This window comes from Haemaphysalis longicornis, unplaced genomic scaffold (genome assembly GCF_048455015.1).
Source record: "Haemaphysalis longicornis isolate Haplotype H1 unplaced genomic scaffold, Haemaphysalis longicornis Haplotype H1 scaffold_6, whole genome shotgun sequence".
Lineage (NCBI taxonomy): Eukaryota > Metazoa > Arthropoda > Arachnida > Ixodida > Ixodidae > Haemaphysalis > Haemaphysalis longicornis.
Window position 1 is genome coordinate 40,612,554 of NW_027526407.1, and position 24,449 is coordinate 40,637,002.

Here is a 24,449-nt window from a genome sequence, read left to right on the forward strand (position 1 = left end):
AGCCGTAAAAATATTCTCCTCAACACCCGCACCTGAGAAGCCCTAACTGGCCTATAGGTGAGTAATCAAATTGCGTCGAATCTTCAGCAAATTTTGTCGTCAATCAACGCCAAGAACACCCAGGGGGGGGGGGGGGGAGCGCAGGTTGGGATTTGATTTTCTTTCTATCTTGAGTCTTGGCCCAGACATTTCTTCTTCTTGGAAGCTTCCCCGGTGGTTACTATATGCACATCTGGTTTTCCGGGTGCTAATTATGTGCCTTGAGAACGAAGGCATCTGCGAGTTTTATTGATAGCTATTTGTAGATTATCTTGTTGCTCCCCTAAGTGTACAGTGGGGAGGGGGGTGGCACAAGGGAATTCTAAACAAAGTGGAGGTTTTAAGTGCGAGACTTTTTCCAGTATCGACGAAAGTTTTTTTATGGCAATGCTGTACAAGACCGGCGGTAGCACCGACCCTTATGGAGTGCCTATGTAATGTCTTGAATGCGGATGATTGATGGTTGGCCATCAGGGGATTGGTGCTAGTCACAAATTTTATGGTGCTAAGCGCAAGTGAGAAACATGAGATACAAGCGGCGTTTTCGGGTGCCACTTCTTATCTCTTAAAACGGTCGGGCGCAGACGCTAAACTCAAGTGTGCTCAGTTCGTCCGAATTTGTGTAGCGCCGAACCTCTGTTCACTTGGAGTTATGAGCAGTACAGCGGGACTGCGAATTGGGCGAGTTGGTAACGGTTCATGTTGGGAAAAGCCCGTACAATACTTGGGCAAGGACGAAGATAGGAGAGAGCGCTACTAGCATCTGAAAAGTTTAATTGCGAGCACACATACAGATATACATACAATAAAAGCCGCCACCATCACGTAGTGTAAATTACAATCTACTACACGGCAACATTGCGGGAAAAAAAACACTATATACTCACACCGCACGTGTACAAAAAGAAGCAAACAACCGCGCACACTCCATGAACTTTTTTTCAACAAAGTAAATTCAGCGTCTGATAACATGACAGATGGTTGACTTACGCATGTATCTCCACCTTTCATAATACGAAATACTTCTATAATATCTCTTATCGCCCGATTTTTGTCTTTTTTAATACTGCGTGTCTGTGGCAACGCCGAACGGCACGTGCAGTCCTCGTGGTTGTGATTTGGCTCATCACCACTGTCCGTGTGCGCCAGCTCTAGACACCCCGTGCACTGTGTGCAATGCATGGCTAAATGCGAACATGATACCTTTTTCAAGTATTGTTCGCGCTTGTCGCAACATGAACCTAGCGGAACAAGCAATTTTTTAAATCGGTTTTATACTAATGTCGTGTGCGATATGGATGTCCTGTCTTGTGCACTGGGGTAACCGAAGTGTTGATTGGATACGTTTTGCTGCAGGCCGGCTGTACTTTGCCACGTACTGGGCAACGGCCAAACCAAAGTGTGCCGGAAAGAACCACTTCTTCAGCGTGGACGAGGAGCTGGTATACCAGGGTTTCTACGCTGACTTTGGGCCCCTCAACCTTGCCATGCTGTTCCGCTACTGCGTAAAGCTTCGCAAGAAGCTCACGGTAGGTGTGGAAGTCCGTTGAATTGGCGTGGCTGCGCACCTGTGTGATAGGAGGGAAATGTAGAATGAGGTTCAAGCGAATGTTGTTGCTTAGGGACTACGTCCTGCGCCACTGCTTAAAAGCCGGGCCACCACACGTCTTCTCCAGTCAACAACTCATCGGGACACTTCAGTCTGCTTACGAGCTTTGGCAGCGAGTGCCTAGGGATATTTGACCCTAGGGATATTTGACCCTTTGGTTTCTGACCCTGCATCTTAACATTCTCGCAGCTGTACGCGACGGCTTAAAAATGGGATGTCGTAATACGCGCTGTCACCTCTTACGCTCCCGAAGATTTCTCAAACTGCGAGCACAGAGTGGCAATTTAAACATCAAAGTGTTTTATTCCTGGATACACCAAGATTTCTCGGTCATATCCGTCCCGGAAGTGACGCTAGTGCAACGAAGCAAGCGGCCTGTAAAGGGTGCACCCCTGCACACATGGTCTTCTTGCGGGGAAGCAACGCTTAGTACTTAAGAGTACGTTGTAATTAGGGTTGTTCGTTCTCGGTTTTTATATTTTAACACGAAAGTTTTTTATCCGGGATACACCGAGATTTCACTGATGTCATGTCTGTCACGGAATTGACGCCAGTACACTTTTGCCGAAGCGACCCGCGAGCAGGGCGTCGCTAGCCAAGCACACCCACAGGACAGCCGCGGAACCGCAAATCATACTCAGCTGCAGATTTCGCTGCACATTTCACTTTCGTGTTTTACCGATTCCTATGACAGAAGAATCAACCACAGTTTTTTGGGGGTTTCTTGAAGTAATTTTGCGCATGTTTCCGGCAAGATAATTTGGAACCTTTTGTCTTTCGAGACAAACTATACGAAATTAAATTTTTAGTGGTGTGAAGATTTTTTGCGATTCCCCTCAGAGCACAACCTTCCGCCCTGATTGGTATATCTGCACAGACCTTCTGGATAGCAGACATTTCACACAGGAAGATGCCGGCGGTGAACTAAATTCAACGAAATGCATTTAAATAAGCATTTATGCAACGTGAATGGCATGTTTTTGTTTGTGCGCAGTCGTTTTCACTTGCGAAGAAGAAGATCATCCACTACACTAGCAGTGACGCCAAAAAGCGTGTCAACGGAGCATTTCTGATGGGATCCTTCATGGTGAGTTCTGTTGTCATGGTGAGTTACGCGTGAGAACATGCTAAGCAAACATGCAGCAGCATGCTGTCCATTAATTCTGGATGGCCTGCACAGGTGCACAGGGACAGATAAAAATGACCTGTCTTGGATAATGACGATGCGAATGAAAATTTCACCGATGAAATTGCCTACCTACAGCTGTGTAAGCGCTTTAGATATGTCAATAAATGCTTATTTGTGCTCATTTGGGAGATGTCGTGAGGTGTCCAATATAGTAATAAAAATAGGCAGCGTGAAAGCGCTTCAGATATCTCACTAAATGCATATTTGCGTTCATGTGGGAGATGTCCTGAGGTGACAATTAATGTACTAAAAATACACGGCGTTTGTTGTTCGCACTTGACTTAGTTGTTGTGTGAGCTTGAATAAGGAACAACAGTTTGTCTTCTGGAATGCCTTCACAACAAAAGCATAGTAAGTGGTGGTGGTAACACAAGTAGTACGCCGTCTTGTTTAAAAGTGCATTCAATCCCAGCTAATACAAGAATCGGCGCTAAAACACGCTTCCGAACAGTTTCGTTCCCGCAATTATTATTCTAAGAGTGGAAGTTTTTCTACAGTAAATCTAGGAGCTTTCAAAATTCCCAAAAGGCGAACAAACCAGTGCTGTAAAGCTTGGCCTTAAGTTTTTGTAGCTGCAATCTGGGTGCGCAAAAGTAGTAGCCGTCACACATAGAAGCTAGTATTCTATGGCGCACTTCTTTATAAGGCGTCCTGCACAGAAAATGTTTCCACGCATGCGACTGAGCACTGCTTCTGCACCAATGAAAATGATTTCTCTTAAACAAGAATTACATCTTCTCATTGTCCCTTCATGATTGCTCCGAAGTTGAAATAATCTAATATTCTCAGTAACAATTTGTCGGAATCAATTAGTGAGTAAATTATTTGGGGGAGGGGGTTATGGAAGAACTATCCTTAGGACATAAACAGTGGTTCCAACGGGGAAGCGGCGAGCCAAACTGAAGGCAGCAGCGTCTCCTTGTAGAAGTCCAGCGCAAACAGATTGGCTGAAGAGGACGAAATAAGCACGAGGCGGGCGCTAGCCTTCTGCTTTCTTCCTGTTTCCTTCGTCAGTTTGGGAGGTACCTACCATTTCCACATAAACACCTTCCAACGCTCCAAACTCCTAAATTATGTTAACAGCGGTGTCCAAGTCACCACCTACGTCAAGGTCTTCAAGGTCTTCTACGTCAAGGTCTTCTACGTCAAAATCGGGGCTTAATCGTTTCACATTTCTAGTGGCCGAATTCCGGCTATTTTGTGATTGATCAGGGTGCGTCCGTGTACTTTTTTGCGCTCGTTTTTAATGTTATCATCGTGTCTAAAGCATACGCGGCACCTCATTGCCCCAGGGAGACGCAAGTGCGGAAGCTCCACTTTAAAAGCTGCGTGACCATACAATCAATCAAAATTCAGATGCAACCAAATACCACCAACTTAAACTTCTGCAAATTGGGAGAAAAGAGAAATTTGGAAACTTTGGAGATGACTGAAAGACCTAACAATTTTAGGGACGATTGAATCTCTAAATGTGTCGGTAGAAGTATTGTTTTTATCCACTGAGGGGATTGGATGGGAATTTATAAAATCTTCGGAACAAATGAGTCGAAGCTAAAATAATTTACTGCACACGCGTGTTCGAAGTCACCACTCAGAACTGATAGTAAAGACGTGATGTGAGGTCAGACGAATGATTTCAGGCACAGCCGGGCGTGTGCTTGGAAGCTTTGGACTAAGGGAGCACAAGGCGCGATGTCTAAAGAGCGCTTTGACCAGGCTAGTTGTGTTGCGAGGCCTAGAAGCTAAACGGGCGCGAATGTTCTTATGTACTTTGCAGATCATATACTTGAGACGGACCGCTGAGCAGGCCTACCACTCGCTCTGTGCCAACAGTTATGAACCGTATCTGCATTTCAGGTAAGTTCCTGTGGTCCCTATAAACAGCCGTTTTAAAATTTCAAGTTTTCTAGTTAAGTTACACCTGTGCTCCGCTTAATGGCACAGAATCAGCGAGAAGTGCACTGATATTGAAAACAGTGAAGAACATTCATTTCTACGGCCTCCTTCTATTTTCTTAAAGGAGTGCTGGCGCAGACGCGAGGTTCCTGTATTGACAAGGCTTATCGACCCTCCTGCTCTCCATAATACTCCTTTCAGTCATTCTGTGTACCGAAATTTTCCACTGAACGTCGTAACAAACAAGGTCGTAACAAGGAAATTGTCTCTGCGCCTCCCTCATCTATTGTTAGAAATTTGCACAATTGTTTGTTGAACTAATCCCTACTGTACATTTCTGATGCGTTCCGTACTAATTGCTTTTTATTTTATTTTATTGCCCTGTGTAACCGATAGCACTCTTCTTTTTTGCGTTTCTGCTTTGTATCTGCAATGTGATACCTTATTTATGACAGTGTAAGTCAACACTTTGTTGTTTCAACCATACAGCCTTTTACCCGCAACCATTTTTTGTTATATTGACTGTACTGTATTCCTTTGCTTGTTTTCCCCCCTACAATAATGCCCGTGAGGGCGATAGGTACCTGTATAAATAAATAAATAAATAAATAAATAAATAAATAATTAAATAAATAAATAAATAAATAAATAAATAAATAAATAAATAAATAAATAAATAAATAAATAAATAAATAAATAAATAAATAAATAAATAAATAAATAAATAAAAAGGCTGAAACAAATAGTCGCAAGCTACTTCGTCTGATCCGTTACGGTAGAAGCAAACCATGCAAGCTCCCTTCGCGTATCAACATAGCGCATTGGTGCGTCAGCTGTGTTGATTGGCTGATACCATCTGCAGCTTTCCCAGCGGAAGGTGGTGCTCGTGAGGTACAGTTTCAGATGAACTTTTTAGGGAAGAACACTTTCGTCACTATGCCCTACATGCTATATCTGGGATAGATCGTGGGTCTGCCATAAAGAGAACCTGCTTTACAAAAAAGCCGCATATGGTTAGGTAACGGTGTTCTATTTTGTAGACGACGCTTTACACGGCGCCGCCCTTTATCTCGTCTTCGCCACAGCCGATGCCTTGTTTAGAAGTTTCATACCCTCGCAAACACCGATGCATCTTGCATATGCTGCTGATGGCGGCGCTAGCGCATTTTCCCGCAGTTTTACTATTAACGCGCTATGAAAGAGTCGCGCGTCGTCGGCTCGAAGGAAGGTGTATGAATTGAAGGAGCGTAGGTGCTTACGGAAGCGTGAATAAGGCCGAAAACGAGGGAAAATCACTGCTGCAGAACGTGCACCAGCCACCGTTGGCGCCTCAGGTTCGACCTCTCCAGTAGCTCTGAATACTTTCGAGACGAAGAGCAACTTTCCCGCTTGGCACGCCAACTTGAGGCAATTACAATATATAAATTCATACAACAAAACCGTACCATGCAAAAACCCACCATAGGTACAGCATCACTAGCTTCCATCTTCACAGTGTGAAAGGGCTTTGACTGTTTCTTCATAATTTGTGCTTGCTCATATTGTTTGCTCAGATTTGCCATCCCATAGGCTGCAAAAAGCTGTGGGCTGTCTGTTATACGTGTGTAGCAAGATAAGAAGTCCCAAAGCTTAGTATTAGCACTCTTCAGTGTGTATCAAAACTTCGTGTAATATCTTACAGATATGGTTAGTGAAAACAGCCAGTGAAGTTTTTCACCTTACCAATGCCTTCAGGAATGCCCTGCCCTGGACAGCTCAGCAGCATGATTTGTAAAATTTTTCGGTGCATCTTCAGAAATGCTAACAGGCACTGTAAGATGTAAACATACTTTCTGAGTGCGGCCCCAGATACTCAACGAATAGTGAGTGCCATTAGATTGCTTACTTGAGCGAAAACTACTCAGGGCATTGACGCTAGTTGGTGCACAATGACATATCAAGGCACCATCACACTATTGAGCATTGACGCTGCCCGCGAACATTTTTTATAAGTACAGTAATTCATCTGTGTGGCGCATACGACTTGAAGTAAAGAAGGGGGAGACTTGTGGTACCCGGACATGTTACGTTTTTCAATAATAAACTTGCTTCGAAGGAGTGCGGATTTTGTGCTTGAACTATCGCATAGGGAAAAATTGCTGGCCAAACATGGCTGTTTCCTGCTGCCAGGCTTACTCGAAGACTTCCCCGACCACTTCCTTTCGTTGGGGTGCTGGAGGGTCTTCCTATTGTTCTGTTGCTGCGATGATTAGGAAAGTGAGACGCAGTTTTTTTCTTGTATGTCCACAATACACTACAACTGCGGTTATCTGTACCAGGAACCGGATTTTTTCTGTTTTTGCGGTTGTATGCGACCTTTCGCAAGACTGCAGCCTTGCTTGCTTTCTTTCGGTCCCTTGGTTCGTAGAACACTGGCGTCGTCCGTCTAACGGTTGTAAAATGAACCAAAAGTAAAGTTAAAATACAGCCTATCATAAACAGAGCGGTTACGTATAGTTGAATATGTAATAACAAAGAAAGTGCTTTCCGTGGCATCAGTTTATAGGGCAAAAACGGTACATTTTGACGCGAAGGTTCTGCAAATTTAAAAGAATTAAAAATAGTACTGTCCTGTAAACATTTTTTGCGTTGCTTTACTACTCACTGTTATGTCGTAGAATGCTCCTAAATGTGTGCCTGCGTGTGCGTGCTGGTGCACGTATGCGTGTGCGTGCGCGTGCGTACGTGCGTGTGCGTGTGTGTGTGTGATTGTGGAAAAAATAGACATGTTCATGCTGCGGATTATTACTTTTCTTTAGGATTGCCATTCCTTCTAGAAGTTGTATTGTTTGGGCATTTATGATATCTGGTTTTTGATTGAAACCATATGTGTATCATGAGTAAAGAGTTGTTATTTCTGTTTCGGTTATGATACAGTCCTTTACATAGTGCTCAGAGGTATTTGCTGACTGGTCACATTTCCATTTCCTCTTATACGTAGGGAAACCTTTTCAGGTATAATGGAAAAGTGGCATGTCCAGTTATCATCATCGACGTTTAGTAGTTTATTGGGGAGTGGTATATGGTGCGAATTTTTATATTCCTAATAGCAACGGTAGTTACTTCTTCTTGGTAATCAACACTGCATTCTTTTGGTTGGCCTTATGTCAAGCAGTTTAATAATAAACCGTTGCGTGAGAAAGCAAGTATAACTACAGAATATGTTGTTACTTTTAGCCATCTACTCGGCTGTTTTGTAGTGTACGTAGCCCATATACGACCCTATATGCGTGGTGTCATTTCAGACCGCTTTTTGTATCCTCTCTTCTTGATGCCTGTGACTTTTATAAACAATCACAGTCAGCATGATCGTCATCATCCTATTATGATCAGTGCCGCACGAAGGCGTCTTTTTTATACGTCCCCTTCTCTTACCCTGAAACGCAGGATTCCATTTTTTTTGCCTCACATTTTCCTCTTTCAATCCTAAATCGGGTTATGTCTTTCTTTCTACTCCTGAAACTCTTTGGACACTTTCTTACGCGAATGGTCCTCATGTTGTTACTACTACACATCACACGCGTGTCTGAAGTCCACTTTGCTCTGTTAATTTCAATCCGGATAACTTCCGATATAGCTGTCTTTACAAATGAAGACGCTCATTTCCTTCCGCTATGCGTCATCCTATCACTCCTTTTTCTGTAGATCGTCGCGCAAACCTACGATTTGTTTCAAGGTGTTCATTGAATTTTCTGCAACATTTTTTATCCCAGTTCCATGCTAATCGGTTGTGTACTTTTCCGTTAATATACGAATAAAACGTACCGCTCATTTTTAGGGGCGAAGCTCCTTAAGGCGTGGGTCTGTCCATCCTCGACGTATGTATGTAGCCAGCTCTAGTTTAGTTCTTGGATTGTTTACTAGATGGCGTGGCTACCTCTAGTTTAGTTGGATTGTTTACTAGATGGCGGTACTTGTATATGATGAAAAGATGCGCTTGGATTGTTTACTAGATGGCGTGGCTACCTCTAGTTTAGTTGTTGGATTGTTTACTAGATGGCAGGGAGCGTTGTAATAAAATCCGTTCGCTGTTGGCGCGCGCTCGGAGTCGCCCGATGGATAAGGCTGCAGATGTGCGAGCCCCCGAGGCAGAAGCGCTCCGTGAAGCTGCGCGACGCCGCCGCCAAGATCCTGCCGTACGAGAGCGGGAGGCCGAAGCGTGTCGTCTGGCTGCAGGACGACGCCGCCAAGATCCCAGCGTTCGAGAACGAGAGGCCCAAGCGTCACGGCAACGGCGCGAGGACCCTGCCGTACGCGAAGCGGCACGGCTGCGGCGCGAAGAGGATCTCCAAAACGTCAGAGAACGGGAAGCGGCGAGAAAGCGCGCGTATCGGCAGGCAGACCCCGATGCAGTGAGAGCTCGTGAGGCGTCTGCAAAACGCATCAGGCGAGCTCAGCCCCAAGGTGCCGACGCGCGGTTTAAGCGAGACTTTCTAGACGTTACGTTCGGACACAGATGTAGTGGGCGAACTTTCACTGAAGGGTCACGGTTTTACCGATGATTTCCCCTCAGGAGCTTCGCCCACTCATCATCATTCACCCCGTGGATATACTGTGAATTTTTTCAGGGTGCTCGAGGACCACATTCCAGCCCATGCAGTTTCGTGTGTCCTCTTGCTATTGTCCTGTGTCTTGTCCCTTGCTGTGTGGTTCAAGATGCATCACCAACTCGCCCAAGTTTTAATGTTGGATTTCGCCTGATATAATAATATTTATTTGTTCATTTTATATATTCAATTTTATTCGTTTCACTACTTTGAAATTTAATTAACGGTCAGGCTCTCACATATCAGTATAACAATTGTTTGGGTTATGTGGCTATTGTGGGTCCTAAGAACTCTCCCAATTGCTACTTATCTTGCCAGAGGATCTGAAGGTGTCCACCCGATCCTTCAGTCCTGCACCGTAACATGACATTAAGCTTCATTTTATGTGACTACTGATTACTCATTGTGGATGCTAGTATTTTTCTTCTCTGCTCGGAATTCGTTTGGTGATAGAAACGTGCTTGTAATGGCATTCACCTATTCTCTTTGGCAGTATTTGCTAATAACGTGCTCAAAAGGCTACGGAGGGAATTTTCGCAACTACGTGGCATGCTGGCAGGTTTGTTTATGTGCTAAATTCACATTCACGGCCGCAGCATACACCTGTTTTTTCTGCCATAGGACGCTATCTAAAAACACAGTCTGATCAGGATGTCGCACATTTTATTGCTTCACAAATTTTCAAAGTTTTGAACTTTGAAACCAGATTACGTATCGAGTCAGACCGTGTATTCAAGAACATTCAGTATTTTCTCAGTATTTACAGCTTTAAAAATGCAAATACGCCATCAGTTACACGCGTTTAAGCTTTCCGTAAACTAATCTAAAACGAATAGCCTATTATCAAAAGTAAGAAATGTGCTACTGGAACCCACGCAGAGCTTCCTTTACTGTGATCTAGGCGTCAACATATTGCGTTTTGACTTCTTCCAAATGCTGTTAAATTGGGTCAGCTGCATTAATTAGTGCCGTCCTGGTTTCACGCATTGACCTGCTCTGACAAGACAGTGTATTCGACAGCTGCAGTTGCTGTTTACACAGCTAGAAGGAAAATGATAAGGTCTCTACAGCGGCCTTGTCTCTTGGCTTCCAGTCAATACGCAGTGCTTATGTAGTCATGCTTAAGCACACAGCGTAAAGACTTTTTAGATACGAACTTACCCCTGGTTTCTCAGAGCTTCCTTTGCTCACAACATCGACAAGATTTGGCATACTTCTCTAGTATCCTTTTAAGTTTGCACATACTATATTTTACAGTAACGACAAACTTGGCCGCAATCGTTTTCCCCGGACACAATTACAAGTGCTTATTCTCGATAAACAGGAGCTCTGGCGCAGCGCTGTTTGCTGACATCATGGTGAGGCGACAACATTACGTTCGGCGAACTGGGCTCAAATATGCAGTACTTCTCATTATTTTTAAACCATGTATTTGAACCGCGCACCGAATAACACAGTGAGTGCTGCTAGTATTTGTGCATAAATTGTTCTATTGTGTTTCCAGGGCAAGGCAAAAAATGAACTGCATAAAAGTGGCCCTCCTAATGTCTTTCCTACGTTTCAGGGACGCCTCGGTTGGGCAGAGCACGTACGACTTGAGCCTGCAAAATTGTCTTCGGGCCATTGAAAAGGTGTGTTGGCTTTTTAACGTCTTTGTTAAAGATACAAATTTGCGAATCTAGAAAGCCTTTGGCTAGCGGGAGCGGTGAAAGAAGTGTTTTCTGTTGGGAGTAGAATGATGTGCCCAACCTTTGCATATACTCTGAGCATGGGCTCAGCAGTCCGGATACTACCAGCACTAACAATTTAGGCATATGAGTGTGTGTGCTGGTTTGAAGAAATAAATGAGAAAACATGCAATTCGCCAGGCCACGACCCCTTCTGTCTGTTCTTCTCTAAGCGCAAGAAAAGGACAAATCCAGGATTTATCGAACTCTTCCAATAACACTAATGAGGACCTTGTGCAGGCGCTGCAGTGCAAGTTCTTGAATTTCAAGACTTTCGATCCCGAGGAGTACGAGTACTACGCGCGGGTTGAGAACGGTGACCTTAACTGGATCGTTCCAAACAAGTTCATCGCCTTCTTTGGGCCCTACTCCAAGAGCAAAATCGAGAATGGTGGGTGCCATAGACCCGTATCTTTGTTTAAAAGTCGACGGATTTAGAATTCCTTACACTTAATGAGTGGGAATTTATATGTTGCATTTAGAAGATTTTGACTGTAGTAAATTGACTGAGAAATAATGTGTCAGCCCTCTTTGTTGTTGGCGTTAACGTCTCTCTTAGCGAGTGTTTCTGTACAGGCTACCCGTTACACTCGCCCGAGAAGTACTTCCCTTACTTCCGCAAGCACAACGTGAAGACAGTGGTGCGGCTGAACGAGAAAATGTACGATGCACGCCGTTTCGTCGACCAGGGCTTCGACCACAAGGACCTCTTCTTTGAAGACGGCTCGGCACCCAACGACGATATCATGCGCAAGTTCATCGACATCAGCGAGAACACCCCTGGTGCCATCGCCGTCCACTGCAGGGTAGATATTTTTATGTTCTGTTTTCCGGTCGCGGATTGTAGTTTGCAGGTGATGCAGGCTGGAGAAAGATTTTGTAAAAAATGAGACTTAAATGAAAACACGCGGTTAGTTTTCTTCGTTACTATCTTGGATTTGCGAAGGAAAAATTCTGAATACCTACCTGCATTCCAGCCATTCCTCTGCAGACGGCATTTATACAGCATTCTCAGAAACTTGCCAGTTGAACAAAACATCCAGAAGAATTTTTTTTCGACTACAGAGTTTCTCAAATAGCTGTATAGCTTCCCTCTGTAGTCTTTAGGCTGCGTTCGGAGGTGGATGGAAAATGTTCGATTTAAAAAACGCACTGAACCCGAAAGATTTTGCCTAAACTTGTTTATTAGTATCTAGGTTTGGTAATCTCGGCTCGGTATTATTTTTAGTAGTTTACATATATCACTTTCTGGATTTTCAACCTCCGTCCAATTTTTGACTGTTTCAGCCGCTAGTTTCTTACAGAAAACAGCAAAGAAAGAAACTCATAAGAAGACATCATTACGACCACTATTCTGTCCTTCCCGTCATGGTGCAAAGGCCTATTAACAATGTTTTAGTAACTATACCTCTCGTGATTTTGAAACATTTCATAACATCTTGATGGAAGCTTTTCCGCAGGCAATACCTTTGTGTACCCAAAACATTGCGAAGGCGTGCTCAGTCCTTTTATTCGCGAGTCACTGAAGGCTTTCTTGAGAATTTTTTACCGAAGGCACTGTACTACGATATTTGGCTGCGAAAGTGGCACATCTTCCAGACTGTTTCAGGTTAGCACAGACACCTGTGGTCGTGCCATTCAGTGACTGACCAACGGTGGCGTCTATGCTCACAGGCTGGTCTCGGGAGAACGGGCACCCTGATAGCGTGCTACATAATGAAGCACTTTCGGTTCACGGCAGCCGAGGCCATCGCCTGGATTCGCATCTGCCGCCCGGGGTCCATCGTCGGCCCCCAGCAACACTGGCTCGAAGAGTGCGTATTGTTGTGCTTGTTTTTGTAGAGCGGTCATTCGTTCCAGGAACACGAAATTGCGTTTTCCCATGCGAGCGGTCGGAATTGCGTTGAATACTTGTTCCTTTCTGTGAGAGAGTTGAAAAACTAGTTCGCTGTGTGTAAGTTTTGACGATAACATTATTTTACAGCATTTAGACTTCACGAAATATTCATAGTTCCTATATTTTGGGCCCAGAATGTCATTGAGAGAACCTTTACACTGCCATGAAACCATAGTCGCTATTCTGGACACTTAAGTTAAATTGGTCGACCGACTGCCAAGGGAATCGACTTCTTGAGAAAAGCCCGGGTGCTGGCGTAAATGCGGTGCGTTAAACCCGACGTCTGTCGGCTTAATTTTATGAGGGATTTGTGAGAACTCAAGCATGAAGTTGTAAGAAACACTCACAGGCCCAACCACTGTCGCATCCCTTTTCTGGTTTGTCATAATTTTGTGCTTATGAAAGCTCATCAGTCTTCTGCCACGCTCCGCATATATTCATAGCGACACACAGGTACCCCAAGCGATGTCTCATTGATTTGTACCGCAGGTGGTAGGGCGGTTCAAATAAAACATGGATGAAAACGAAAAACAACTTATGTGGTCATCTCAATGCTTACAAATGGATCAGAGTCAACTGTATTGTTCATACATCAGAGGTTTTTTGGAGACAGCCTCCAATAAACTGGCGCATTTTGCTGTCTCCTTCGAAGGTAGCGTTCTAGCACTTAAGCTAGTTGCGTCTCTGAACTGTGCCAGGGTATGTTTATTTCAATGCGTACGACGGGATCGTTTGCACGTTTGCGCAGCGTGTCGCCTGCCAGAGTGCCCCGCTACAAGGCACGACATTTTCCCGTCAAGCAACACCGCAGGCATTTCCTAGATTGCCCCCCTCGCTGGCATAGCTACAACTTCTTGAATGTTATTGACTCGGGCTTAGAGAACACACCACTTACGCGTACAAAGTTTGGTCGGCTATCTATATAATCACGAATGAGCATGCAAAGTTTGCAGCAAACACCATATAATAGCAGTTTTTGAATTATAATATTATAATACACCAAGTCAAATGCCTTATCACAGATTAAAGTACACTATATCAACCTGGCCGCTATTGGCGATGATTTTGCTAGTGCATTCAAGAAAGGTTGTCAGGTTGGTTTCAACCGATCAGCCATTTAGAAGTTTATGCTGAGAATCTATTAATTTGATGTTTAACAAGAATGATAAGTGCCTGAATAAGGCAATTTCAGAAACCTTGGCAAAGGCACTTAGCAAGCATACTGGTCGGTATTTTGTAACGACACCCTCATCATTCGATTTGAACACATGGGCAAGCACGCCTTTCTTTTAGAGAGCAGGAAAAAATGCCCTTCGAAAGAGAGATTAAAGATATGCGTCAACAAAGGAACGAAAATACAGCAAGAAAATTTGCAATGCCGTCAAACGCAAGCAAAAATTTTGCTTTTAGCGAACATATCGCCACTTCGATATCCTGTTCAGAGAAGGAAAATAAATGCAACACGCTGCTCGACTCGCTGGTTGGAGGAGTTGATGAGCAAGAAAGCGCCTAGCGAGCATCTTTTACACGACATAACGAATGTATGTTATCAGCGAAGCAGTCAGCAACCTCCTTTGGATCGTTTAGGGAGATTCCGTCTTTGGAAAGCGTGATGGTACATGGGGGTTGGGAAACGTTTTCCTTGACATATTGCCGGAACAATTTATGATCTCTTGTTAGGTTATGCTCTATGGACTTTTGATATAGCTCGTTGCCGGTTTCATGAACTCGTTTCACCACACGACGGGCATCACAAAACGTTTGATACCAGTAATCACCAGTCGTTTTTTTGTACTTTCTGGGAAACCGCAGTTTCTGACGTAACAAGCATTTCAGTTCGCGAAAGGACAAGGCTGGATAGCTGCTCCTTAACGTTCGTTGTTTCGGAATGAACCACTGGAGTGATTTGTGCATAACTCTTGTTAGTATGCCAACTGCCTCATTTACAATTCTGCTGATAAGAAGATCCCACGAATCATCGTCACACAAAAGAAAAAAAAAAGCCGGAATAGCCTTTTTTTTAACATGAACTTCTCAGCTGCGAAACGTTTACTTCGAACACTAGAGATTGCAAGCGATATTGTTAATGAAGCATGCTATATATCTGGAGGGACAGGTGGTTCCGCCAGGCTTAGACGTTCGCTGAAAGCAAAGTTTGACAAAACCAGATGAAGTATATGACCGGCGGCATTTACAATGGAATTGTGTTGAGTCAGGTTTTGTAACAAAACGAACTCGTGCATGGTACCGTCTTTTGAATCTTAAGCATGTAAAGCGCCTGCGAAAGAATTCCTGTCTATCCCTGGGAGAATAAAGTATCCAACTATCATCATGCAAAAATCTCAGAACATTTCTAAGATGAATGAGTTGCTCACGAAGTGTACAGGAGTCATATTTTGGCGGATAAAAAATGATCCAATGAAAAGCTTCATATGATCTTTTGTGCGCTTTTCGATCCATACACTCTTGTATAAGCTTTCTAAGTCCCTGCGACAAACAGCATTCAGCACCTTTTTGCTCCAATAAGAGCACCCCCTCCGTATTGTGCGGAAACCAGATCATAGTTTCGATCGCTTCTATTCACATCGTATGACGGTGGAAAATATTCTGCTGAACTGGAGTTATGGTTTAACCACAAAAAGATAGCCTGCGCGCAAACTATATCGTACTTTCGTTTTCTTATATTCCTACCTTTCTACATTAAAATTTAGAAACGCAATCTGTAAAAATTATGCGTGAAGAAAAGACAGAAAGGTGGATGCGGATGCGGGTGCGCCACACAAAATTTCTTAGGGTATTGCTACACCAACCGCCCCCCCTTCGCCCCCCCCCCCCTTGGGTACACTCCCTGTCCAGGTGTATAGAATTTCAAAAGAAAGCAGTGAACGTTGGAAGTAGTGTAGGAGCTGGAAAGGTCTCGGGAATTTCCAAAGTGTGCGTGCGTGATTAGGGTAGGTAATAAGAGCTTAGCAATCAAAGGATTCCTCTACAGTGTTGCAGGTGAATATTGAGGTGCTGTGGGGGGAAAGCAAGTCGACGGAATGTCTGCAAACTGGGTTATAAGTCGTTTAAGGAGTTTTGAGAGGTGGGGGTCAGAACACAATTAGCGTTCTCATCTGAAAAACGGCGGTTGATAAACAACCTTTTCCAAACCGTTCTTTTTACAGTTTTATTCACACATGCTCTTGCAGCCTAAGGAGTGCTTCTGAAACGTCGGTTTAACTAAGGCAACTCCACCTTAATTATATGTGGACACACATTACGCATGTTCAGCTTGCGACGCGCAGACGTAGTTTAGCCTGGAGCGATCTCTGGTGGGACCCAAAAATGGTGGTTTCGTAGTGCTACAAGTAGGGGAAACAGCAGAGCTAGCGGCCCCTCTCCCTTCGTCGGAGACCCGGCTGTTGCACCTCACATAGCTTTCCGAACTTTCCGCTGAAAGTTCTCCATGACTGGCAGGCCCGGATTGCTTTGTCCGCAGGCTTTCTCATCTCTCACAAATTGAACCGCGTGAGCCCGCGCTAGAACCTGCAGTAACCGGCTTAGCGAACTCGGCGTCTGCACCGCGAACTCGGTGTTCGTGCTGCCCAGTTCAAGCGCCGACGCACGTGAACTGGCGAGGAGAACAGCACGCGAGAAATCACACCACGAACGCTGAGGAGAGTGCTTTCGAAGGTCGAGTTGGCCGACGCAGGGCACTTCTCACGAGGCGCACTCTCGCGTGCGCTCGGTATTTCTTTGTTTTTCTTGCGAGCTCCTCACGTGGCGCAAGCCTGAACGACGCCGGGCGCTCCTGATGAAACGTATGCTCACGTGCCCTCGGTTTGGCTGAGTTTTCTGGTAACGCTCCAAGGCGGAAGTAGAACGTTCAGCAGCTTTGCTGTTAAAATGACTGATAATTTAGCGGACAATCTGACATCGCTGAAAAGCAACACACAGGACGCCTTGTGAAGCAATTGAATATACTAGTGCAGGTATGTGCTACCTTTTTGATTGGTGACGCTTTGTTGAATAGCAGCAGCGGCAGTGGGGTGCGCGGCGCACCTTGTGTCTAACATAGGGCTTTGATTCCGCATAACGTCAACCGGTACACGCACCTGCAAGCATAGCGAACGCGATTGGTACTTTCCTAAAATAACCGCAGAAGCTGCCAAGTTTTCGTAGTAGCTTATTTCCAACGTTCCTCTTTGAGCTCTTGCGTTGTACAGTATCCCCAAGCGGGTACGTACTGCTGTGGGGTGCTAACACATTTCTGGAATAAGAGCTTCAACTGGTGGCTATGTGCAAAAGCTGAGCCGTAACGCAAGGCTTTGAGGCTTTATAACAGAACCGCTGCTCACAGCTTGAAGTAATAGATGTACGCCTTTTTAAGAGTACTGGTCGACGACGTCAGACCACAAAGCACAGCATTATTCAAAACATCGAAGGTTTAAGCATAACGTTAGTAACGCTAACCTTCAGCCTAAGGACATACCAAGCGATGTCATACTCCGTGCAAGTGGCGCTTTGGTTACCTGTTGTGAGCCTTCAAGCCTTAATGCGTATTATTACGAACAAGCTGCAACCACTGCATACAGAAGCGCGCTCTTCTTTGCTACGAAAAAACTTTTGCGCAGGCCAATGGTAAACCGGAAAATACGAAAAACTTCACAAAAAAGGCACATCAGCAAAACTGCCGGAAGTAGGAAAAGGTTTCTCCCATCTAAAAAGGCTTTGGCGGGATGGCATTTAAAAGTTGGAATACTTTATCCTAATATGTTCGCTCACTTAAAAATAAAATGTCCAGGTAAGTTAAGTTTGAAGTTTTGCGCGAAGTTGAACCACCATGATAAAGATTAATTTAGGTAAATCGTCACGAGTGAGCTGCAATGGCTGCGTAAACGGCGTAAGCACATACCATTCCCGATAGTACATGTGGCCTACACCGAAAGAGTTTCTTTTCCTCCGTTACGTTATCCCTTGGCTACTTCAATCCAATCCAAGCGTATCCAAACAAATTCCGATATCACAGCTCACCATGCAGTCGTCAAGAGCAACCCTGACAACCACCACAACGATCGACGCGGACACACAACATAGCAAGGATTGTAGTCACAGTACGGCTCCCTTGCTTTATCGTACTCGTTTCAAATCGCGCTCCAGCCCTAGCGAGCCGTGAGTGCTGTAGCAGCCGCAATCCCCCCAGTTAACTACTGATCTTTGCGAATTGTCCGGAATGTTCGGGACATTTATATCCCTGCTCCGCGTTACTCACCCTTACCTATCGACGTTTCACTATCCCTTGGGATGGTTTGCCTCCCCACACAACCATCTGTTGCTCACTCGCTGGCAGAACGAGCAGCCCGACACGTGGCGGAATGGAAGACCTCCTAGTTTACGAAGAGGTCTCTATTTATAACACTCAGCCTCTCACAAGTCTACAGCGTTTCCACCATGTTTTATGGAAGACAGAGGATTTCAGGGTTTGGGGTAATCTCTTGTGTGTGTTAAGTTTGGGGCGTTGAGTAACATTATTGCGACAATAGGGAGATGTCCTAAAGTCATCGACAGGGTAATACGGTGGCTGATGCTTGCAGGAAGCAGTCCTACCTCTGGCTTCAGGGCGACCTTTATCGGTCGCAGCTGTACGGGCCTCCACTGCAGACCGTCGGGTCCCCGCTGTTTCACGCCCCGGACTGTCCGCAGCGTCTGCGCCAGGTGCGAGGTGGCTAAAAAGTGTTGCTCTGATAATAAGAACGTATCTTCTATCACTGCCGCAGTGGACGTTTTTGTGGTTGTGGCGAGAAAAAAATTCAGAGAAACTTGCACTCTCGCGGAAGACTTGAATTGCGAAGCTGCTGTAGGTGATCGTTCACGGACACAAAGTTGAGTTTTAGTATCGTTGCGGTGTCGTGGTTGATGCCGGCGGCATGGCATTTCATTGACCTTATTTTGAGCAAGGCGAGAAGGAGCTCATCGTTTTGGTCGACGTTTTCGTACGCCACTCTCCAAGCTCGATATGTTTTGATATGTATAGCGGATGCTTTGCACGCCCAGCCTCTCGAAGGGTAGCCGCTTCCCCCTCGGGCGTAAACATATCCGCGGCCGGGCCATGTGGAGTCAATGATCACCTATAGCAGCTTCGACATTCAAGTCGAGGCTCTTTTATGGTACAGAGCGAATGCGCACGCCGACACATGGACGAAGGAACAAGGGCGTATGCTATGACATGTCTTTCTCATTCCGAGAAAGTGTTGCTCGGAACAGCGAACGGTGGAGTTTTTTTGTGGCTAATTGAAGTTCAGTAAGGCCTGATGTCGAACTAGTTGGTGTAACGTTCTTTTGAAGGTAAGTTGCGCTTGTTATGATAACAGAGACTGACACAGGAAGAAAAAACTTTCACAAGAAAGTGTTGTTTTTTCTTTCTGTGTTCTTCCCTATGTGTGGCCAATGTTGGCCGATCTCCCAGAGTTGGGATGCTTGGCTTGACGAACGTGCGCTCGAGGCACACGTGCGCGAGCACTCGGCTTTTTTTTTCGTATTTTTAACTGCGGACGCAATACACAAACAACTTGCGCAAGAGCTTCGCTGTTAAAGAACGTCTTTGTGCCAACCTTCATCGCATGTTAGTGACCCCCGTGGACAACAACTACTGACACGCACAAAGCGCCTCATAACCCGGCGTAACTTCAGGGATTATTCCACAGAAATAGGTTTAAAACGCGACACGACCCTCAATGTCTCCGCACTAGGGCTGTTTAATGCCACCCACCAAAGACGCCAAGCATTGGCGGGGATCTTGAGTTGTGTCGTACCGTTACCAAGCGAAGACATGGTAGATGAAATTTATAAGCGACCCCAAACCATCCACCGCCGGCGGCGTTGGCGTCCGCAGTGCTCCTCTATATTTGAAAAAGAAACAGCATCCGGCGCCAGGTTTCGATCCGAGGACTTTGCGGCCGCAGCGCGACGCTCTACCAACCAAGCCACGGACGCGACGGTGATATGAGTGTTAGACGCGCCTTATATCTTTAACGCATTCAAACTACGTCGTCAGCGGCGTGCGTTGGCGACTCAGCGGCGTTATAGCGGCTTGATAACTGCGTGGTGTACACGTGATACTACAAACCCGATGGAAGAGATGGAAGAGAAGGCGGCGAGGCGGTGGGCTGCGGGGGCCGAGCGCAAGCGCCGCAAGCGGGCCGACAACCGTGCATTCGCACTTTCACATTCTCCCCCTCGGGGAAATGCGGGGGAATTTTTTGGAGCCCTACTCGTGATGGCCAAGATGATGCAGTGGCAGCAGCATTCAATATTCGGGCAGAGTGCTAACTACCCTCTTCCTCACTCTGCAAGACCGATTAATTTGCTACAAGGACTAGCGGTTGCATGTCTAGTAGTAGCATGCATTTATCACGCCTCCAGAAGTAAAGGTTCATCAGGCAAACAAAACCAAGTATACTAATTATCAGAAGGGCGTATGAATATATCTGCCAACTCTCACCTAAAATATAGAGAGGGGGAGACGACTTTATTTGATGCCCGAGATTGTTTCTGAAGGGTAGACGACTTGACGGTCTCCCTCCTTCAGCCGTCAGCCAGCATTCCTTGGATCCTCGCGGCGGCTTCGCCATCCGGACTGCTGTGAGCTGTTCCTCCGGTGCAGAGCTGAGAATAAGAGTCTCCCATTGTTCTGCAGTCTTAGTTTTGTATCTTTTAAGTGTATACATCGTATTTGCTATTATAGCCGGTAGTATTTTTTTCGAGCTCTTGGCAGGGCCATATCATTTGGCGTAGGTCGGCTCTGCTGTTGCAGAAAGTGCAGATGTTTGAGTAAAGGTCTGGGTACCAGCGGTTGAGGGAAACAGGGCTTGGAAAAGTGTTTGTCAGCAACCGTCGCCACGTGACTGCCAGTTTGTTGCCAACGTATACCATCTAATGATCACACAAAAACCTGAAGGAGGAGGTAGGTGCCGCGCGTTTGCCATATGCCACTAACGAGTTTCCTTATTCATAGCTCCCTAATTATTTCTGGCGTGTAGTGGCTGATCAATTTTAGTGGTAATATGATACAACATTTACACTCCAGGTACGGTGGGGCGCGTGGAGCGTGGAGCGTGCCGTGCGTCGTTCCGTCGTTCACCCTTTGCGCGACGTTGAATTACATATAGTGTTCATAACCCTACATACTTCGCGTAGGCTTTATTTGCTTGCTCGCGGCATTAAAGGAACGCGAAGGAGAACTTCTTGAGCTCTTTTTTGTGGCTGTATTGGGTGATTTAGCTCGTTTAACTTCTTTTCTACTGCTTAGGGCAAGCCTCAGTTTACAAAGCTGCTAACTAAAAGGAGCACCTGTGTGTCTTCGCGGTCACCTCATAGTCTACTGCAGTTATGTCCCACTGGTTTGCGTATGCGTTTTGTTGCTACCTCAAGATTTTTACACTGGGTAGTCTCATGGGCGGTTCCCACTTATGTATGATCAGGCGTAACTATTTTTCTATAAACCGGCTGGCTGTCCCCTATGTTCCGCCTTTGAGAGGGCCAGGGAGGTTATAAGGGCCAGCGTTATCTAATTGGGAGGCAGTGTGTCAGGGGAATGACACTTTTGAAGGAATTCTTCTTACGAAGTAATTTATGCAAGTTAGGTGCACACGCCTTGTCGCGATAGCCGAAGAAGCCGCCAGGAACCAAAACCTTCTAGCTGATTAACGCGGCGGAGAGGGCTCAAGCTCTTTCCTTCGGAGCGAATAAAGTTCTCTCTCTCTCTCTCTCTCTCTCTCTCAATCTCTCAATCTCTACCTCGCTCTCTTATTCTCTCTCTCCGCCTTCCTCTCAATATATATCTCTTCCGGACCAAGTGAAAGCAGTTAGGTGGTGCGTTCAGCCTATTCACAGTGTCACTTTAGGATAATAGGTGGATAATCAATTCAGGAATACACCATTTCATCTGAGCTGCTTGAATCTGGAAGGGGAGAAAAGGACGACAGAAGACAGCGAAGCCAGAAGGTCCCGTTAGGAAGCGTGGTTGTGGTTGCTTTTTGCAGGGACGATGCGGGTGGCAGACTGAAGGGTCAGGCCTCGCCGCAGCCACGCAGGTTCACCGAAACTGTGAACACGGCGCCCAGCCCGCCCTTCGAACCCTTCATCGAAGGCGCCCCTAAAAGATGTCCTTGGTTAAGTCCCTGCACGCTAGCAGCCGGAAACCGGCTGCCGTGAAAACGGGCGCGCAGGGGGCGTGAACAATTGGCAACCTCGCTACCGACGAGGAGGTGGGTCGTTGTTATCCTCTTCGTGTCCAGTGCATGGTGAAACGTTTCCGATGGAGTTTCAATCCCCGCAGTCCTGCTTCATCTAGGTGCACTCTTTACCATAGAACCTTACCTTGTCTCTCTCAAGAGTTTCTTGCCTGCTGTTCAACTAAAGAGCGTCGGTCCCACAATTTCTCGTACCCTGGACTACTTATAGTACCCCTTTTCTTGAAGTCCCTCATAGGGGACCACTGAAAACGTGTGTTTTAGCCAAACGTGTTTCTTAGTGTGAAAGTGTTTTAGGGTTGCCAGCGTATTTGACTTTCAAAATGAAACTGACAAATGGCTTCACAAGTAATTCATCTCAAGAATTGAACTTGCAACATTCCAACTCACCAGTAGTTTGAATTTTAAAACTTGGGGGCCCTCCACACTTCCGCTACACCCTTACTTGGCCCATTAGCTGCCACTACGTCCACTGACTTGAATCTGGAAATAGCCGCCTTGGAGCGTGTATGAGTTACGTTTAAACTATCACGGGAACTGGAGCCCCGAACAACGCCCAAATTGCGTTTACTAGCGTGATCATGAGGTTTGCATTTTCGCCTGCCCTGCCAGCAGAATCCCCTTGTAGAAGAAAGGCGACAATTTAAAGCGTTGTCTCATTACACCTCCCATAGATCTGTCATCACAGAGGCGTGGAAAAATTCATTGTTTGAAAATAAACGAGAAAAACGCTTTTTATGTAGGATAGGAAGCAGCAAAGCACTGACAGAACACTTTGAAGGGTCATTTTTTTCTAGGCAGCACTTTGGAATTTGGAATAAAAACTGCTCCCCTCAGTGTTCGACGGTCTGTAACGGTGGGTATCAGCTATTAAAATTATTGTATTCAGGCCGCAGTGTCACGATTAGCACACAAACGTACAAGATTCACTCAACAACGTTATCACGGGCAAAAATTGCCTATGATTTCCGTTAACTACATTGCCATTTTTGTGAAGTCAGATTGTCTTTCCGGATTACATATAAATCCATGACACAGAACGTTTTCTTCAACGTTTGTTTTAAACCTCCATTTGCGACAAGCATGACAAACCAATTTCTCCTCGGCAATTTTTACGCTGTTAATATATTAAAACCTAACGTGGTTCCTTTCAATGGAGGCGTGAACGAAACAAGTGTACATACTGACTTCGTTATAGTCGATTTTAAAGGGGGCTGGAGTTTGCTAGGAATGAATTTATAGATAGAAACTTAATTTTGTACAAAGGAGAGGGTAAATAGATTTTCATAAACGGCCGTTAACTGAAAACCTAATGGCATTCTATTCTGGCAACCAGCCCACATTATTTAGGCACAAAGCCTTCAGCCACAAAGAAGGGGAGCGCGCCATTTTGAGGACAAGGTGCTGACTGACTCTGCTTCTCCTCTATTCCTCCCTTGACTAGCCACGGCTACGTGTCATGCTCTGAAGCTGCTTATCGTAGCACAACATGCCCGGCCGTCATCGCTGGCACCAAGTAAAGAAGGAGAACCGTGCCTCCATTGTTTGGCCTGCATCTTGGCTCTGTGCTGGGCTGACTTTGTGGACGTGCACTGGTAGCCTTTGGTTGGACTTGCTCCCTGGTACCTTTGGTGCTGTGCCTGATCATTTCGTTTTTTCCTCGCCTCATAGAAAATCAAGAAATGCTGATAATCCTTGCTGGCAGCTGAAATTCGAATCTACGAGAAAACAATTCTTGCAGGTGGAGTTTTTTGTAGTAGGTGCGATGTATTACTACTTACCAGCGGGAATATCCTATCAATTCGCCGTGTGATTTGTTGTCACGCTAGTTCCATTCTAACGGATGCAAAGCGAGATGCCTAGAATATTGAGTGCCGTTTGTGATCTGTTTCTGTTAATATTTCTTGCGCCTTGCTATATGATATTTGGACTGTACATTTTTCTATGTATGATTGTGGAAACGCACGCACCCGGAATTAAAATTGCAACGCAGGTTAGCAAAACAATGTTAACACTTGAAAATGACTCCGTGCGCTTGGAATTATATTTGTGTAGTGAAATCTTAAGACAAAATAAAGTGCTGTGCTGCCAGTTTGATTGAATGTTTTTTTTTAGCTAGAACGAGCATGGTGGAAACAGCTGGTCTTTTTAAGCAAATGTAAGCCTATTTTTCTATATTGAGCTTATCGCACTGAACAACTAAGGGCTGTAAACGCGCGGGTTGTGTGCCTCTATTAGAGCCTCAAAAGCGGCGTGAATGAGAACTTCTTGCT

At 45.4% G+C, this 24,449-nt stretch overlaps 1 protein-coding gene across 1 annotated transcript; it reads left to right on the forward strand.

Moving 5' to 3' along the window:
- The first annotated feature begins 297 nt into the window (after positions 1-297).
- Positions 298-24,247, forward strand: LOC144141508 (dual specificity protein phosphatase CDC14A-like). The gene is made up of 10 exons (XM_077673058.1): positions 298-1,568; positions 2,643-2,735; positions 4,615-4,694; positions 10,884-10,950; positions 11,287-11,437; positions 11,623-11,852; positions 12,721-12,860; positions 18,520-18,640; positions 21,967-22,191; positions 23,621-24,247. The coding sequence occupies exons 1-9, from the start codon at positions 1,320-1,322 to the stop codon at positions 22,081-22,083; spliced, it is 1,248 nt and encodes a 415-aa protein (XP_077529184.1). The 5' UTR covers positions 298-1,319; the 3' UTR covers positions 22,084-22,191; positions 23,621-24,247.
- The last annotated feature ends 202 nt before the right edge of the window (positions 24,248-24,449 follow it).

Coding starts and splice junctions, on each gene's coding strand:
- LOC144141508 (XM_077673058.1), top strand. CDS start 1,320: ATGTCGTGTGCGATATGGATGTCCTGTCTTGTGCACTGGGGTAACCGA. Junction 11,853..12,720: donor CCATCGCCGTCCACTGCAGG/GTAGATATTTTT, acceptor CTATGCTCACAG/GCTGGTCTCGGGAGAACGGG. Junction 12,861..18,519: donor CAGCAACACTGGCTCGAAGA/GTGCGTATTGTT, acceptor TGATGCTTGCAG/GAAGCAGTCCTACCTCTGGC.